Source organism: Mustela nivalis, assembly GCF_964662115.1.
Source record: "Mustela nivalis genome assembly, chromosome: 3".
In the NCBI taxonomy this organism is placed as follows: Eukaryota; Metazoa; Chordata; class Mammalia; order Carnivora; family Mustelidae; genus Mustela; species Mustela nivalis.
In genome coordinates, this window is record NC_139022.1 from 124124549 (window position 1) to 124144416 (window position 19868).

Sequence of the window (19868 nt, forward strand, 5' to 3'; positions counted from 1 at the left end):
CCAAGACTGACAGGCGGCTACCACCAGTAATCCATGCTGTTTTCTCCTATTAGAGTCTAAGAATTACTAGGTTGTTTTCTTGATATATCATTTGTTCAAGTATTATTTCTCTGAGGAAAGAGCAGAAATGCTGGAGGCCACTCCTATATTTCAGGGAGCACATATTTATTTATAAAGACCAAGCTCATTACTCATGCATTATAATGTGGGTAAAAGTGATTGGATTCCTTTATTGACAGCAGCCTATGCTAGATGGCTGAAATGCCACTCTCATTTCAGGAAGAAAGGAGGACTTCACAGCAAAGAGGAAGCCTGGAGTTGCAAGGTAAAATCGTTCTTAATTATCAGTCCCTGGCAATGTATGGCCTCCACTACATTTAGGCATTTATGATTAAAAAGTGAATTTCAAACTAAGGACTTTCCCAGTACAAAGTCCACTATTAAAAGCAGAGTACAAATGACAATGGGTCCGGGGGACTGTAAGGGGCACTGGAACTAGATAAGCAAAAACATGCCAGCTTTAAGATGAGTTTTTGGCTCTGGGCTTAGAATGAATCAATCCTCTAACTTGGCAAGCTATAATTAATTCCAGGAGTGTATCACTCATCTGTGTAGTGGCTGCTCCCTCAAATAGAGATCTTACAAAACTCTCCCTGGTGAAATCAGCGAAGCCATCAGACATAGCCATATGTTCAAAGCTCAGAGAGGATTGGTCATGAGGCAGTTGTCCATGGATTGAGATGTTAACCGCCCAACAAAATTTTAGTAGCATAGGTTGAGAGCCTCAGGGTTGTTTCAACTGTTACCAAGAAAGCAAGACAAACAAACAAAAACAAAAACCACAACAAAACAACAAACAAACAAACAAAAAAGCAAACACAAAAACAAAACCCCAAACCTCTTTGAACATTTACATCTTCTCCTTTTCTTTTTTTCTCATTTGGTAATTGATTTCTCAGATACTAGAGTGGCTTTGTTGAGAGCACCCACTGAGGCCAACAGAAAGGATAAAATGATTGGGAGAAAGAAGTTCTCACACAGACAAGGTAAACAGGCACGAATTGGATTATTCCAACATCCTCCGCTGAGGTAGGATTCACAACTAATCTGATTATATGAATATTATGAGCCACTAAGTATCTTTCTGCAGCAATTACCAAGCTTTGCTGCATTAAAAAAAGGGCATTTTCTTTAGTGCTGGGTTCATCTGTCAAGTGTTTGGCTTCAAAGCAAGAGTTAGAGACACAGACAGACAGACTGAAGTGGGCTTATAACGTACCTGTGTTTCTCCTCAGCTTTCCCTCTTTTCTCCTTTCCTGCTTGTCTATTAAAGACCAGGGGATGATTTTTATTCCTTAAATATCTTGAAACCATTTTTAAATATAATACTGTGTTTGCCCCCTTTAAATTTTTTTGGAATGGGGATGCCTGCTTGGCTCAGTGGGTTAAGCCTCTGCCTTCGGCTCGGGTCATGATCCCAGGGTCCTGGGGTTAAGCCCCACATCCGGCTCTTTGCTCGGCAGGAAGCCTGCTTCCCCTTCCCCTGTCTGCCTCTCTGCCTACTTGTGATCTCTGTCTGTCAAATAAATAAATAAATAAAATCTTGAAAAAAATTCTTTTGGAATCATGAGTTGGTACCAGCTGAAAAAGCTATGCCATCCTCTTTCAGCCATGGCATTGCCCAGGGTGACCAAAAAAACATTCGAGCCCTCATTTCTACACCTCTACCTGAGGCCTGAAGACCTAAGATTTGGGATAAAGGTGACAGGAGCTGTGTCAGAGTTCATTGGTGTTCCCTCTTGAGCCTGCCAGCAGTTAGCCTGGCTTCTTTTTATGCAAACCAAATCAATGCCGACCTAAGTCAGAGATTCTACAAGACCATATTGGCAATGGATGACAACGCGGAGTCAGTGTCACACTTGACAGTGTGAGGGATGCGCCCTAGAGATGAAGCACAAGATGCTGGTCATAAGCTCAGGCTCTGGGTTTCAATCTTCCACCTATCACTTCCCAGCTGAGGAATGACATTAGTTCACTACTTTTTTTTTTTTTTTTAAAGATTTTATTTATTTATTTGACAGACAGAGACCACAAGTAGGCAGAGAGGCAGGCAGAGAGAGAAGGAAGCAGGCTCCCCGCTGAGCAGAGAGCCTGATGCGGGGCTCAATCCCAGGACCCTGGGATCATGATCTGAGCCGAAGGCAGAAGCTAAACCACTGAGCCACCCGGGTGCCCCTATTTCACCACTTTAGGCTGTAATGTTCTGAGGCACTGGGGAAAACGGTATACTTAGTACGCACTATTGTACTAGAGTTGGTTTGAAAAGTCAAGATGAAACTCCCACCATATCCTAGGTAAACTCGTCCTGATCACTTCTCGAGAATTACTTTGGACTTGGCTTTCCCTGGCTTTAGCCACCCAGGACTTCACCCCATTGCTTACCTGGCCATGCACCCACTTGTCACCCAGCCAAGTACCTTGCTTCTCTGGCCTGAGATGTTCTTTCCTAGTCACCGAGCCTTCACTGTTCTATTCAGTTTGCCCTTCCTCAGAGGAAAGCTTCAGGAATTCCCATGGTGACACCACATCCTCCCTAGTCCCTAGAATGGCAGCTGTGTGTGGCAGGGACTGTGCCTGCCTTTGATCCTCATTCCGTTCCCAGCCAGGGGCTGAGGACTGAAACACAGTAAGAACTCCATAAACAGTAGTTGCTATCACGACGCTATATGTCAGGTCTTAAGAGCAGAGGTTGGGAAATACTGATGTCTGTCTTTGGGGATTGCTAGGCACTAGGAAGGTAAGCAGGGGCATAGCATTGGTGGTTTTGAATTTTTCAGGAGGACATGAGCTCCATCAAATTGTGATTTTAATGAGCAAAACTGTTTGCCGCAAAATTCATCAGAATCTAGCTGTACACCTGTACTGAGCTGTGATCATTGCCAGGCGTCCTGGGCTCACTGGCCATCGTCTTGAAAGCCATCCCTCAATGTGTGCCATCCTTGTATTCATAGGCAATAGCCCAGGAATTAGTATTCAAGTTAGATCATCTCTCTGCAAATCCAGTGGCTAAATACATATTTTAATTGAGCCCAGGAGTGTTGACTTGCAGACACAGGGTAGAAAAAAAAAATCACTAGAAAAATGGCAAGTGGAAGCAGCCTTTTACCTTTGAATAGAATGTGATACTTACAAAACATCAATAACAATTTTCTATTGGGGAAAAGCCTGCGGCAAGAATAACCTGCTTAGGTTTTTAAGCTGCAACTCAACAAAAAAATTAGCGTTTCTTTTTCTTTACAAAACAAAACTGCCGTAGTAAGCCAGGTAAGGTAACTTTAACTGGATGAAATATAATGCAATAAGTTGTCTGTGATGTTAAGATATGGGAATTGTCATTAGCCAGTGAAAAGGCTTCTGTGTCCAAACTGATGTTTGCGGGCAGGGGGGAGGGGTTCTACAATGATTAAAATGGACAATAGAAATTTAGTAAGAAACAGAATGACCAGAGGAGGGTGAGGATATGCCTTTGTTGAACATAAAACTTGCTATGAATCAAGATTTCTCATCTCATTTGTACAGTATAAAATACTACTCAAATTTATCACGGATACCAAGCACTCCATAAACTATCATCACTCTGCCTGTTAATTTCACTGTCATATATACATGTTCACACAAAAATGACTTCAGTGTGTATATATCTCTCTCTTTATCTGTCTATATGATGCCTTTACATACATTTATTTTCATACATAATGTATTTTCATGGCAATATTATTTGTGGTTCACTGATGGTAACAGCTAACATTTACTGAGCATGTTTTCTAAGTTGGGAACTGTTCCAAGAGCTTTTTTTTAAACTTTTTTTTTTAACTTTTTTTTTTTTTAACTTATTTGAGAGAGAGCACGTACATGTGAGCGGGGAGGCCAGAGGGGGAGGGAAAGGGAGAAAGAATTTGAAGCGGACTCTGCGCTGAGTGTGGAGCTTGGGCACGGAGCTCAATCCCACGACCACGAGACCACCACCCAAGCCAAAACTAAGAGTCAGAGGCTTAACTGACTGAGCCACCCAGGTGCCCCAAGAGCTTTACATTTATTATCCTACTTAATAGTCACAAGGACCTCCTGAGATAGGTGTGACTATGATTCCCATTTTGTAGATGAGGCCAGTGAAGTTTGGGAAGATTAAGTAAATCATCTAAAGCCACAGAGCCAGTCAGGGGCTTTGCTGGGATACAGCTCAGGCATCTGGACTGCAGAGTTCCAGATCCAGACACAACTCGCTACCACATTGTAACCTCATGGTTCAGACCATTTTGGCAACATCTCAAACAAACAAAAGGACACTCCTGTGGGCTTTGGAGGTTCCACAAGAAGCCCGAATGTGGCCCTTCTATAGATCATTAAGTCTTACATGGAGTGTCTGCTCATAACAAACATTTTCTTAATAATCTAGTTATCTTTCAAATTCTAAGGCAGTAGTGTGAGATGCCACTAAAATTGGGTGGATTTTCAATTTTTTAAAAAATAAACCTTATCAACATTCTCAACCTTTCTAGTGGGCTTCCCAACTGCTTGTTTCTGTACCACATAATTATCACATAAAGAACTACCTACTTATGCGGAAGCAAGAAAGAGAAAACAAAACAAACGGAAAACACAAACATAGGCATGTTTGTTGTTTCATATTGAGGGTTATTTAGCTTGGATAATAAATCATTACAATGAATGTCAACACCGCACAGGGGAAAGGGAGTAGTTAGTTGCATATGCTAATGGAAGACATGCATTACTAATAAGGAAGAGAATGAACGACTCCAGCCACACGCTAGTTATCACTGCAAATCACAAAGACAAAGCGTGCTCACATAGAGCATATGACTGCTAGATGACAGAGCAGGCAAATATTCACACGTCAACAGCAATCGCTCCCATATTCCATCCAAGACTACTGAAGAGTTTAAAAATAAAGCTCTCCCCGTCATGCACCAAGATGTCAAGTTTAAACACATCTGCCAGTCAAAGGGATTTTGCCAGTCTTTACCCCTGGAAGTGTGGTCTAAAGGCTCCAAGTGTATTCTAACTACAAAGAGCGGTGATGTTATCCATCAATATCCTATAGCTTTTCCCTTTAAGATGGGTCTCAGACCCACAGAGCCTCTGCTTCCCTGTTGCCTCTAGCCTACCATTGCCTTCACACGGAACTAGAGCAACAGCCTCCTGTCTGCCTGCCTTACTGGTCTCTTGCTTCCTTTCTATCTAGCATAAAATAGTGGGAACTGCTTTTTTTTTTTTTTTTTTTGGTGGTAAAATAGACATAACATTACCCATTTTAACCAGTAAGTGTACAGTTTGGTGGCATTATGTAAATTCACATTGTTTTGCCACCACCCACCATTCATCTTCAAGAACTTTCTCATTTTCTCAAATGGAAACTGTCTCCATTAAGCACGAACTCCCCATTCTGCTTCCCCCAGCTCCTGGCAACCATCATTCTCCTTTCAGTTTCTCGGAACTCGACTACTGTAGGTACCTTGTACGTGCGGGGTCCTCTAATATTTGTTTTTGCATCTGGCTTATATCACTTAGCACAAAGGTCTTCCAGGTTCACTGTGTGGAGGCATGTGATAGAATCTTCATCCTTTTTAAGGCTAGATAACATCCCATTGTGTGTATATGCTGCGTTTTGCTTATGTATGCATCTGTTGGGGCACAATGGGTTTATTTTCCCCTTTTGTCTATTGTGTATAATGCTGCTGAAACACGGGTGTCCAACTACCCTAAATACCGGGGTCCTTCCTTTCAGTTCTTTGGGGAACATACTCAGAAGGGGAATCACTGCATCAGATGGTCATTCTACTTTGAAGTTTTTGAGGTACCGTCACCCTGTCTTCTCCAGAGCAACACTATCTTACCTTCCCATCAGCAATTATAAAGTTTCCAATTTCTTTACAACCTTGTCACATTTTTTTTTTTTTAGAAAAATACAGTTTTTAAAAATAGAAACTGAACGCAAAAACTCTCTTTCATGGCTTCCAACTGCCATGAATAGTCAACTATTATAGCATGAAATAGTCAACTCCTTAGCGTGGCTGCAAGGCCCTCTCTGCGTTCTCTGCAAAAACCTCTTTAATTCCATCTCCTCCCACTCAGCCTCCTTGTTTTGCACTAGACATGCTCGTCTCCATTTCATTTTTCAAACATGTCGGATTTTTCCCCAGGTTAGGATCTCTGCACCTACTAATTGTTTCGGCTCGAAAGCTCTTTCTCTCTTTATTTCCAAGACTGGCTTGGCTTCATCCCTTCCGTCTCAGATTAAACACTGTTTCATCACCAAGAGAGTTAGTGATATTCCTCTCCATAATCCCCTCTCTTCTCTTCTTGCTCTTTCCCTCCATAGCACTAGATCAATGTACAATCACAATCTTCCTGCTTGTGTATTTTATTGTTCATCTCCATGCCTAGGTAGAGATCCTCTAGGAGAAGAGCCCAGATCATGTTATGTCCCCAGAGTAGAACAAAGTGCCTTGCACACAATAGGTAGTCAGTGACTGTCAATTACGTTTATGAGTGAATTACAGAAAAATCCAGGCCCACAAACAGAACTCAGTAGCAGGCTCCAGTGATAACCTCACTCAGTTCTGGGAAAAGGTTGGAAGGAACATATCCCATGCAGATATTCATCAGCCCTGGCAACAGGCACTGTGTGTCTTTGGCCTGAAAACCCACACATCTCAATAACAATGGGATCAATTTTGACATTAACACGAATATTACCAAAGCCCAAGAGATACATTTAAATTCACCAAGCTCTGCGGCAGATAATATAAAAGCTCTAACTTGCTCTCTAGAAACAAGAAACTTTCATTTATGGCTTCCCAGCTCTTGCTAATCCTGCCCATTAGGCCAAAATATTGCATTTTACACAGGATGCAAGATCATACAAGAGACTGATGTAATACTCAGGCACAAAACCAGCTGGCAGATTTACCACTGAAATCCCCTCTATTCAGAAGGCACAAATCAGCCCGTGATGCCTTTCTTGACAGATTTCTGCGTGTTCCTCATTAGGGATAGATGAAAGAAGGCAACCCTGCATTCGGGGCTCCACTCCCCCTCCTCACATCTGCATACTCAGTCATTTGTAAATGGAAAGAAACACATCCCCACATTTGCCCATAGGTGGTTGTTTATTCAGAAAGGTGACTTCTGACATTGACAATAATGTCAGTTTTCCATCTGCATATTTTAAGGTAATGCATCCTTCCTTTAAGTGCTTTCAGTGCAGCTTCTTGGTTTCCCTCTTTCAATGAGCACAGTGACACCCAGACCTCTAGGTCTCAATTTGAATAACTTTCTGGGAAAAGTGAAAAATGCAGTAACGGCTTCTCACCAGCCCAAGGACAGGGGCTCGGGTTGCTAAAAAGTGAGCGCGGATACCACAGTCCTTTCATCTTCCTTAGCCCGCCATACTCGACTAGCTAAGGGCGGAAAGGCTCACCCCAGGCTGTGGATGAATCCATCTCTAAAATGTGGTTTATCCCCGGAAATCTCTCCGGAACATTTGCGCAGGTAGCTGAGTGGTTCATCAGCATAGCAATTGGCCCGGTCAGTTCCATCTGTCAGAGCAGAGAAGTGCGGCTGGTGGAGGGGAGACTGGTGGGAGAGCTCCCCGCGGGCAGGTAGAGAAGGCACATTCATCCAGAGATCATAAATATGCATCTGGGCCCTCATCTTCTCTGCATGAGGGTGGTAGAATGCAGAAGGCGAAGAGGAAATCCTCATGGCCCAGAGTCTCCAAGTGTCCCTGTTCCACCTAAGAAAGTGCTCTCCTTAGATCTAAAAAGGCAGGCAAATTTGCCACATGTGTCTCGACGGGCTGACAGAAACACAAAGGAAAGAGAACACACCCTTTCCAGCTTCCAGATCGCCAAGCTCACAAAATCACAACCAACAGAGGTTTACTCCTCGAGAAGTTACTCCATGCCAGGTGGAATCTGACAATGAGTAAGACAGCATCTCGCTCCTTGGAGAACTGACAATCTAGACATTTTAAATTCAATTGCTAAATTAATTTAAATAGGATCTAAGAAGCTCTGCGATGGAAAAAACAGATGGTGCCATGAGAGCGGGGCAGAGGAACCTTACTTAACTGTGGGTGGCGTGGGGCGGGGTCACCGAAAATTTCCCCGGAGGGGTGAAAACCGGACAGAGACTTGACCAGCAGCAGCCTGCAGGATAAAATCAGGGCAGAAGAAGGAGAGGAAGGACAACTCTGCAGTCCCTCGATTTTAACCACAGCACTATATACTGTTCGCTTTTTTGCTGGAGCTGGAATGTCAAGTTGAGAACTTTCTAGCATCTCCCTCTTGGCTGAACTCTAAAGACACCTATGCTGAGAAGCCAAGATAAGGAGACACAACATAGACCATCAGCAAGACTGGCTTGGAAATTCTGACTTTCACCGATCAAGAGGCTTCTCCCCGAAGAAAGACCTGATTAACGACACGCTGTTTGTCAGTTGTTCGTCGCCGTCTTTGCCCGACAAGGATGAGACAGTTAAAAAGAGAGAAAGAAAGAAAAGGGGAAGAGAAGCAGTAAATTACTCTTTATCAAGCTCAGCAAGTTGGAGAATTGGTGAAGTCTTAATTAAAGTAAGCAGACAATTTCAAGTAAGGAGAAGTTCATCCTACATGGGAGAAGAATTCTAGGTATGAACATCAGTGAAAAGTTAAAAGTATCCACTACCATTTGTCATTTATCCAAGGCGTGGGTGGTAACAGAGGTAGTAAACTGCCCCTAATAGCAGTTAGTATGACTTTGGTCATGACAAGATGGCGCCGAGCAACGAAAGGTAAGATGTTTGTGCCCACGCGAGAACTCCCTCCTTCTTGCTTTTCTTCTCCTCACCATCCCACCAGAAACATGATAATAACAACACAATCCCCATTTGGCAGGCAGTGTCTCACTATCTCAGCCACTTGCTATGCCTGAGGATACTTGACATTTGCCAATCTCTGGGGAGCTTCTGCAATTTCAAACTCTCAGCATACAGAATCGAATGCAAAGAACAGAATAACACAGACTTGGGAACCAAGAAGAGCTTGTTGGTCAAAGTTGTGCTTTCTGTGGTCCGGGTAGGCAAGAAATAAACCTAACAGACAGGTTAGAACATAAACCAATCTATCTAAAGAATTTTTTTAAAAAAGATTTTATTTATGTATTTGACAGAGATCACAAGTAGGCAGAGAGGCAGGAGGGGGTGGGGGTGGGGGAAGCAGGCTCCTCACTGAGCAGAGAGCCAGACGATGGGGATGTAGGGCTAGATCCCAGGACCCTGGGATCATGACCCAAGCCAAAGTCAGAGGCTTTAACCCACTAAGCCACCCAGACACCCCATCAAAGAAGAATTTTTAAAAAGAGCCTTTCAAGCATTCACTTGCTTGGACCATATTTTTGTCTAGGCAGTAAGCATTGCAGGGGCTGCCTTCGAAGAGAGAGTTGGAATACATACTTTGCAATGCTGAGTGCCAATATTTAACAGTGTCTGTCTTGGGGCCACCATCCTGGTTTCTGGAATCACTCTGCAAGAAGACAGCCCAAAGAGTAAGTGTAAACTTGGAATTTATAAGCTAGATAATCGGTTATCATCAAAAAGGGATAAAGAAAGGAAGAAAAAAAAATCTCTGATATTTCCACTGGATTTTGATAAAATATCTTGTATGGCAGTTACTCCTCAGACCCAAAGACAATAGCTTCTGGTGGGTAAAATGTAGAGTCCTTGAAGTAATTCTTGCAGTAGCAATGGTCGGAAGAATTCTGATCGCTTTGTAACCTCTCTGTAAACTTAATGAAGCACCTTTGGTTGGAGGTTTTTAAAACTGGGTCAAAGAAAGGAGAGCGGCCCCCTGAACGCTGATGCTACTTTATAACAGATTGAATAAGTTGTGGCAGTAAATCCGCAGAAACCTTTGCCTAAGCACAGCAGTGAACCAACACAGCAAAAACCTTTCTGATAAATGGAGATCAATAGCAGGAAATATCTAAAATTGGTTTTTCATCCCTAACCTCGCCACTGCACGGTGGCAATCGGAGCTCTGCATTTTTGGGGCACTCACTGAAGTCATAGGAGGTCCTAGAGAGGAAAAAAATAAATGGATGCAGGAAAGAGGAGAGGGAATCCAGCAACTCTCTGGGAAGATGATTGGCCATCTTGGACGTTACTCATTCCTTTTCATCTTTCATGTAATTTCTTCTGTCTGATAAAGAAACTCCAATGCTATATGCAGATAAAAAAAACGTGCTCAGATGCAGCTAATTTCTCCTGTTTTACTCACACCTAAGAGTATAATAAGGGTGTCTTGGGATGTGGCAGGAGGGGATCTTGTTCCTCCAGAAGAGCTGGTCAGATGGTTCGTTCATTTGTAGGATATCGTAGATCTGTGTATGCACGTACGTGCATGTGTGAGGGAGCGTGACAGACTGAAAATTCGTCACTTTGATTCTCTTCCAGAAAGCCATCTGAGAATCCAGAACAACATGTTCCTCAGGGTAGCCCCAAGTTAGGCAGTCCTTGGGCATCTGCCTAATTCCTTCCAGCAGAGGAGCAGGTTCCTGTGACACTCCCAGTCCAGTAGTGCGAGCATACTGAGGGTTCAAAGTTGATCAAACTTTTCCCGTCAGTGATATTGCGGGACATGGCCGTTCTGGCACTCTCTTTGGGCTTCTGTTCCTGGCTCAATGACTCTTAAGATATTTGTAGGATGCCTCTATGGTGGGAGGGGGAATAGCCAGTCCCCAAGCTTGGAAGAGCTATTGGGAAGCCCCAGAACCTAAGTGGGAAAGTTCAGTTTCCCTAGAGGGCCCCTGGGATGGATGCTGATTCTTGGCATTAGGGCCATAGGTCCTCAGCTGTCTGCTGAGGAACTGGTGGAGTTGTGCGCCATGTGGTGATTTTAATCTTGAATTTTCAATTTGTTAATAATCTAAAGCTAAAGTTAGATTTTTATCACTTGCAAAGACAAACTTTTCTTTTGCACGGATATGGTAATTTCCATAGAATACACTTTCAGTGAGTTTTCCTAATAGCAGGCTATATTCCTCAAGGTGGAGAAACACAGCACTGGGCCTTTATGCGAAGTTAAGAAATTTGCAGAAATGTAGGCCACTAAAGTTCTTTATGACACTTTTTTATTCATTGTGCAAAATATGGGCAGATAGCCTGCCTTGTATCAGGCATCACTTGGGGTCCAGGGGCTCTATCAGTGAACGAGCAGATCAGATTTCCTTCCCTGGTGGAACTTGTGTGTTAGTGAGACAAAGAAAGAATATCAAAATAAAGCATTACATAGCAGGTTAGAAACATAACAAAGTAAAACAAAAATCATCAGGGTGATGGGGTTTCAGAGTGAGGGAGGGGAGTGGGAGAAAGGGTGACTTTTGCTTTTCGACAGCGTGTTCAGGATAGGCCTCACGGAGAGGGTACATCTTCAAAATGACTTAACAAAATGGAACGTAGAAGGAAAGACGCAGTCACTCACTATCTTAGTCATGGATAGTTCTGGACATTTGTGTTACAGAGGTATTCGACGGTAACTTTGGGGTAGAGGGGCAGGCATTGCCGTGTGGAGAGAGCGCCAAGAAGCTAGCTGGGTGGGACACTCATTTAGTTACATGTGACCCCCAGTCACGGCTACCGAAACTCAAATAGGTTGTTGACTCCAGGGGCAATTACCTTCTGGGCCAGATAACAACATGACAAGACAAGTAAAAGAGAAAACAGGGAGAAAGGAAGCAAGTGGGAGAAGCCTGGGCTGCCGGCAGTCCGATATTCACACCAAGTCTAACTCGCAACGGCTATCCAGCACCATGGACATCCTTCTATGTTCCCACGGCCTCCAACAGTGTATTAAATTCTTTCCTTGTCTGACATCAAGTGATGACAGAGTTGTCACTGTCCTGAGTAACAGGGGATGGGATAACTTAATTTCTTTTTCTTTCAGAGGCATGTCACAGGGCTGTAGGTAAAGATAGAAGAAAAGCACTAGATCTAGGTAAAAGAAGTCGTAATTTACCACACTCTTGGAGAGACAAAGAGTAAAGCCACTGAGGGTAAAATGTACCACATGGTGTTTTAATCGACAAAGAGCTGTGTGACATTTTCTACTGGAACCAGTAGTGTAGGACGGTCGAACTCTGCTGTCGAAACATCCCTAGCTAGTCCCCAGGACAAAAAAGTTCGAGTATTACTGATTTCACATCTCTGAATATTCACCAGTAATTTAAAATGAAGAATAAGTATATGAGAAACAGGTTTTTTTGTTTTTGTTTTTGTTGTTGTTGTTTTTTAATAGGAACACCATGCTTTATTTGACACTCTAAAACTAAAGACATCCAGTATCTAGGTGGGGATTCAATAGTCCTTTTGGAAACTAGCTCCTATCTTACTATTGGTACAGGAACATCCAGGCTCATGGCTGCAATCTCAAGCAACACATACCACAGTCTCCTCTCAGGAACTAGACTCCTATGCTGCCAATTCAAGTCCCTCCCAGGCAGAACAAAAGCTTCCGTGCACATCCAGTCTTGCCCATCACAGTGCTGTCTGCATTCCTGTTCTATCTGTCCTCGCATCCCCGTGACTCACACCTCCACAGATCTGCACCCCCCACTTCCTCATCACTCTTCAGGTCTTGGGTACTGATGACTCTATCCTCGGGAAATTTTATGACACCATGCAAGGATCAGAAAAATTTGCAATTTTTTCCATTTACTGAACCAAAGCCCTAATGAATGTTTCTACAGATAGGATGGGAGTCCTAATGGCTCATAAATGCTAATAAAAAGCAAACATTTAGGGGCATCTGGGTAGTTCAATCGGTTAAGCATGTGCCGTCGGCTCAGATCATGATCCCAGTACCTTGGGATCAAGCCCTGCATCAGGCTCCCTGCTGCTTCTCCCCCTCCCTCTGCTGCTCCCCCTGCTTGTGCTCTCTTATAAATTTTTAAAAATCTTTAAAAAAAAAAAAAAGCAAACATTTATGGAACACTTGCCATATGTGGGGTGTGCATGAACGTTTACTACTAAACCAGCTTACATGTGCTAAGTTCTCTGAGTGCACTAGTGTCTTTATCTTCACCATAACCTTTCAGTTAGGAAAGAGGATACTGAGACACGAAGAGGTTAAGCAACAGTAAGGGGCAGAACCAGATTTGAACCTGTATTTTTAAGTATTACATCCTATTGCTACTACGAAAAGCATTTCGTATTTATAAAAGATGTACTTACACAAAGTATTAAGCTATCCATAACAAAAAAACCAAACCAAAACAAAACAAAAACCTTATGGTAGACAGACTTAGAGTAGGGCTATGGAGATGGAGAACCAGCAGGGCTGTAGTTTTAGCTGGAGATGTTGCTGGACCAGTCAAGGTCACAGCATGGAAGCAGATGGCACCTAACTGGGTAATGTGAGGAGAGTTTATTACAGGCTCCTTTTAAAAAGTTGCGGTCAGGGTTTGGAAAACCAGAAGGGATGACACAATGCTCCAGGGCTAGCAAGATAGAGAAGTTGCCATTGGTAGTCCTGCAGGGGCAAGGAGAGGGAAGGATTGGAGGAGTCCAGAAAGACAGAACTGTCTGGAGAAGGCAACCTGAGAAGGCATGTGTCCCTAAGACAGGCAAATAGCCAGCATCGGGCACCAGGACAAAGAGGAAGCTGGTAATCTGTGCCCTGCCTCCTCTTCCTCTGCCCTCTGATCTCCTGCCATTGAGTAAGCCAATGGGCAGCTAGAGGACAAGGGCACCCGTTGATGCAGCCCACATAGTCTTTTTTCAGGACAGAGAGCAAGGTCTTAAAGGGTTCAGGGCAACATGAAGGACAAATGGGAAATATGTAACATGTCATTCCAATGATAAACTGGGACAATTCTCAACCTCCCTGGGACTCAATTTCTCATCATTATAATGAGACAATTGGACCACACGTAATTTACACTGCCTTCCAGCTCTGACATTTCAAGGTTTTATGAATCCACCCTCCACCTATTTCTCAAGAGATTTTCCAAATAACTTCAAAAAATAATGACTACAACAGAACTCCCACAATGCAAACTCTAGTGATATCGTGCATCACTCCTGCCCATGTGTTTTGATAAGAGTGCGAATATAGACCACGGCTGAGGTGGGAGGGCATTCATCTTCTCTAGAAAGTAACCAGAATGTTGCTAAGTGATCTTAAAAGAAGCCTGGAGAATATGAAAACTGTCTTGGAAAGGATAACAGAAAATCCCTTGCTGTCTTTCTGATACAGAAGAAAGTAGTGCCAAGCATACTAGGTGAGCCTGGAGAGAGGTGCTTCGTATGCTTTCCTGGGAGTCTGTCATGCCTATGTTCTCATCAAGAGCTAATGGACACACACGGTTGGACACTGGATGTGGATGTTGGCAGGGAGGGCTTTGGTTGGGGGGAAAAAGAGGGATAAGACTGAGAAGAGAGGATTGTATTCTCCTGAATCATTTGAGGCTTATCTAAGTAGCCTTTGAAGTTTGCTCTTCGGCTTTTGTTGAGATGTTTTTGGTTCTCAAGGTCTTTGGTTGATTCCTGAGGGAGCACTAAGGTTATCTGTTGTCTAAAGAAACAGATGTCACAGGCTCTTCATGAGGGCATCTGCCCTCCTTAGCTTCTGGGGACACACGTCGTTGTTCTCAAAGGCTGAGGTAATTGATGTGCGATAATTTAAAGGACGTTGGACTCTTTTCCCTGCCTCCCCCATCTCTACTACTCAAATAAATGGAGTGGAACTACACCCTTACAGAGTCATCCCTTTGTTTTGCCTTGACTCACAAGAGGTAATACTAACCCTTTTTCAGTATCATTGATTTTCTTTTTTCTTAAATGAGAGGATACTTGTGTCATCTTGAGACCCCTAAATCTAGGAGACCAAGGATATGTACACGTTTTGTAAAAAGGCGAGCTATGCTCATTTTGGACTTATTCTACTTCACAACTATTCCTGCCATGGTCTGAAGGATGAAAAGGAAGGGGGGGGGTGGCAGATGTATACACATATATAAAAAAAAAATACGCAAGTAAGAACCTATTCTCATGTGGTTGTGTCGATACCACCTGTAGGTCATACATATAAGGAAACAAAAGCTTGAGATGTAGAGTGGGTTGAAATACCAACATGTTCACTTACTAGTTGATGACCTTGCACGAGTACTTTGCCATTGGTTTCCTCGTTTTAAAAATGGACATGATGGCAGTTTTTAATACCTAACACACAGGATGGATGTGGCAAAATGAGATCAATTCAAATACTTAGGATAAGAGAAGTAAATGCACTTTGTAAAACATACATTACCCTAAAATGCAAGGGATTTTTAAGACTCCATTTAAATTGACATGACAGCAGCATGCCCTTTGCAGGCAAACGGAGCACCTGAAGATTTGTCAACAAACCCGGCCACCTGCAGCAAAGACACCAGGAGTTTCTTAAAAATCTGTTCAGCATACTAAATATCAGATACAGGTCACAGGAATAAGCCACGTTTTGAAGTTCAATTAACAGAATGAATCATTGCGCCACCCTTTCTTTTGCCTATTTTTAAAAATGTCTTAACACAGCCACAATCAAGGGTAAAACCGATCAGTGTGCAGGGAACTATCATAAATAGGTCTCTGAAGGTTGAAAAAATGTGACAGATGTATAGAGAGTAACTTGAAAGAGTATTTCGGCAACAGACACAAGACGCTTGACTTCACAGATGTTTACAGTTAATAAATCCCATTTTATTACTATTTCACAGAGTATTTTTCTGGCGAAATACCTGGCAGCCATCATGAGGGCAGCAGAAATATATTTCCGATCGACAGCCTGCTGGGAAGTATTAATTACACTCAGTGACAAGGACTCACCACCTCTACGCGCCGCGGAGCAAAACCAGGGTCATTGCCAAGTCCCCCACTTCTTCCTAGATACTCATTGGAAGGTCCAAGTAAATGCTCCACCAGTACTGTTGATTAGGAAAGGTCCTGGTCAAGCCCCCACTGCATGCACCTTAGTCATCCTTCCCCAGAGACTCCGTCACAACCTTCCCATGCACAAAACTCACTTGCTGAGGTGAGGCGCTGGCAAGTCTCCATGAGAGGCGGCCTGGCCGGCATTCAGTTGTGCCGGCCGCATTGATGACCAGGAGCGGCTGGCTCACCATTGGCACAGGCTGGGCAAGGGAAGCTCTTCCTTTTGTGTTCCCCTCTAACTACAGAAAATCACCAGCAGTCCCAGCCCGACGCAGCTGAGGCCTTCTCCAGCTGCGAAGGAAGAACATAATAGGCAATAGCTGCTCTCCCCTCCTCCCTTTTTTTTCTCCCTTCCCTGTAGACACACTCAGCATGAGGTTCCTGAGGAATTAGTGGCGGGAGGACGCCTCCCCCGCTGGTAGCCAAATGCCAACCGCACGTCCTGCCCATGTAATGTGTCTGACATTTCTGCATCGCTCTGGCTTAACATTGTTTGACACAGACTTTTTGAAATACCTCTTTAAAAGGTTTGTGCATATGTGCATGTGTTGTACGTGTGTACGATTTCTGTTGTTTCACAGCATCATTGCCTGTATTTATTATTATTCTTCTAAATTATTCTCTTAGCTGCTGACACATCGCTGCTTTGGCATTTCCACTTAGGCAGAAGTAATTGGTTTCAGAAGGCTGAAAACCCTTATTTGAAACCATGTGCACATTCTTGTTGATGGATGCCACAAAATGTTCAAATATCATCTTCCCTCAAGTAAAACAAGCGTTCAAATCCAGAAGGACGGAGTGTGATTGACAGCACGGCATACTTACATTTTAACTACCTGTTGTCAAGTTATTTTAAAGCACCTGTATATGAAATGGGGTCAGTACTCCTGGTTGGTCAGTCAACTTTAGATAGATCTTATCAGGTTCGAAAGGGATTTTCCTTCCCTGTGCTGGAAAGGACTCTCCATTTCTCATTGTGTTTCCTAATGGGCAAAGAGCTGATGAAGTCAAGATCTCTGTCCAACATGCACACAAGGTGCTATTTCTGATGGAGAAGAGAATGAACAGCTATCCATTATGTTTGGAAGAAAGATCTAATTGTAGCCCTTCTACTCAGAAAGCAGAGCTTTTTTTCTTGCAATGTTTTTGGACATATTTTTTGTGATTTTATTTTTAAAGATGTCATGGCATGGCTACTGAAATGGAGTACACAGATGACATTAGGATCTCAGACAAAAAAAAAAAAAAATTCTCCCAAGAAACAATGAACCTCAATGCCAGATCATGTAGGGAAGGCAACAGGATGCCTGGGCACAGCTGCCGCAGAATGGCCAAGTAGGCATGTGGGTAGGAGCTGTGCATGTGTTCTGCACCACCACTCATCTGCCTAGGTGAGGCACCACAAAATGCACTGCCATTGGTGGTATCTTCAAAGACCATCCTGGAAACTCAGGGCAGAAATTCATCCACAGCCTCTCTATGGGATGCCTAGAACAATACAGCAGCACAGTTAAGACTGCAGAGTCTGTAACTGGACCGAGTAGGTTCAAATCCCAGCTTTGTCAGCTACTCATTGGATTTAGGCAAGTGGCTTAACCATACGGTACCTTGCTTTCTCTATCTGTGCTACGGGAATGGGAACGACTCAACCTCAAAGGATTGTTTTGAGTATTGAGGTCACATATGCAAAAATGTCTCCCCCATTGCTTTCACTGTCATTACAAGTCAGTCTCTTCCTGATGACTCCACACACAAGGAGGACTAGATTCCATTCCATTCTTGGTTAAATAGTCTTGCCTGAAGTTTCATCTCTAACACCAAGCACAAATGATGCTCCCTGCAATTTCAATCGATTTACCCCAGGTCTATCAGGAAAGGCAGAGCCAGGAAAGTCTCATTTCTCTTCTGCTGATAGTTCTTCACAATATTTGAGACAGTCGTAATATGTCCTTGAGTCTTGTAAAGACCAAACCAAGCTAGTTTTAAACAACTTTTCCTCATCTAGCAATGGTCAGATTTTTCTTGATCTTTATCACCTTTCTTCGCTTCATATTTGTCAGCGTCCTTAAGCTGCATCATCTCAAATGGAACAAAATTTTCTAGCTGTGTTCTAAGAATTCAAGCTTATAGGAGACAATTTCTTAGGCCAGACATGCCATTTCTTCAATCTTAGAACCAATCAGGACATTGGAAATTTATAGTCAAATAGCCAGCCACTCATTCACTTGGCCCAAAATATGTTTTTCAAATACATCTCTAAAGGAGGGTTTTTTTGGTTTGTTTGTTTTCTGACATCAGTATGAAGGAGACACTGGCTCGTGTATAGACCCATATAACTAAATACTTGTCAGTATCCTGAGGCTAAAGAACCTTCTGAAAAATCAGTTCACAGTTCTCCGGGATAGAAACCTACATGTGGAACTAAGTTTGCAACGTACCTGGGTGATCAGTCAGAGTAACTATCTTATTTTTCCAAAGACACTCAGCGAGCTTCAATGACTTCCCCAAGCCCACAAAAAGATGGAGCTGAGAGTCGAACCAATGTGAAATCATGGGCTAGAGCTCGCCTAATACTTCTCTACATGGCCATCAAGCATTTTCTTTCTCATGATGTCAATACAACCCAGCCTGTTTCTCTTCAAAAGAGATTCGCCAGTGGCACTCGATAACTTTTCCATCACAGTCAATCAGAGCAGTTGAAGGGTCATCCTATTAAAACTGAGCCATATGTAGGTGTGGACAGTCATAAAGGCTTATATTTGTGTTTCAGAATGGTGCTTCAAGAAGGGGCCCCAAGAGCTGTAGGAGAACCATGCATATGTCTTTCTAATTGCAATCCATTCTAGATTTCTCAGGATAAAGTCATCCCGTCTTTGTTCATTTGCACAGACATTAGTGTGTGCCTCTTCATCCCAGCTGTTGACTCAGCAGCAGCATGTTCTCCAAAAAGAGAAGCTTTATCTCTAAGCCCTTCCCGATTATACTGATAGATGACCTGGAGTAAGAAATGAAGATTTCACTTATTCTTTCCTAAAAAGAGATTAATAACAAACAAACAAACAACGATTTCTATCTTGCCTGACAAAGAGAATGTGAACCTGAATATAACATGCTTGTGCATTTGTGGCTTTAAAGAAACAAAACCAGAAAAGGTAGAAATGCTATTTTAAAAATATTTTCTCATCCTGAAAGCAGTTGTAACTAAAAAATAACAACTAGCGGGCATAAACCAAAGTAAAACAAATCTCGGGTCACTGGAGACTTTGGATCCTGCTCAACATGTAAGAAGATATTTCCCTGTTTCTGCTAACAGTGACCTCTTCCTCTTCTCACTTGATTTTGCAGAATTCCATGACACATCACATACGGCACTGTAACAGTCCTGGGTACGAATGTCTGCTCCCTTACCAGAGTGTAAGCTTCCGAGGGGCAAAGACAAACCATCATGTTGTTTTCTACCATCGTGGCATTTTGCCCAATTCAACAAATTCCTGTTGATTCTCTCAGTATCACTCTTGTTTCTCTAATCCTTCGTCTGCATGGCAGGCAAAATGATCTTTTAAAAACAAATCTGATCCTTATATCCCCTTCTTAAAAATCCTTCACTGGCTTCCATTTTTCTGAGGATAGAGTTTATACCCCTTTCAGGGTTCCTGATCCAGGAACCCTCCTAGGATCTCTTCCCTGTCCGCTTCTCAGTGTTCACTCCTCTCTCCTGCTCCCTCCTTCTGCCCCAGCAACCCTGTCCTCCTTCTGGGTCCTGAAACACGTGATTTTCCTTCCCAGTTCACAAATACAACTTCTCTCCCTCCCTCCCCCACAACCTCTTCCTCTGGTAACCTTC

At 43.1% G+C, this 19868-nt stretch overlaps 1 protein-coding gene across 9 annotated transcripts in view; it reads right to left on the minus strand.

Moving 5' to 3' along the window:
- The window catches only part of TENM2 (teneurin transmembrane protein 2), a 1882184-nt gene that overhangs the window by 472758 nt on the left and 1389558 nt on the right, over positions 1–19868 (minus strand). The window contains exon 1 of one of the 9 annotated variants that reach the window (XM_082724106.1): positions 16117–16200. The exons of 7 other annotated variants lie outside the window; for them this stretch is intronic. In XM_082724106.1, the coding sequence (XP_082580232.1) occupies positions 16117–16168 (52 nt within the window). In that variant the 5' untranslated portion in view covers positions 16169–16200. Of the gene's footprint in view, positions 1–16116; positions 16201–19868 lie in introns of those variants that run through there. One more of the 9 variants, XM_082724110.1, reaches the window with a different exon arrangement.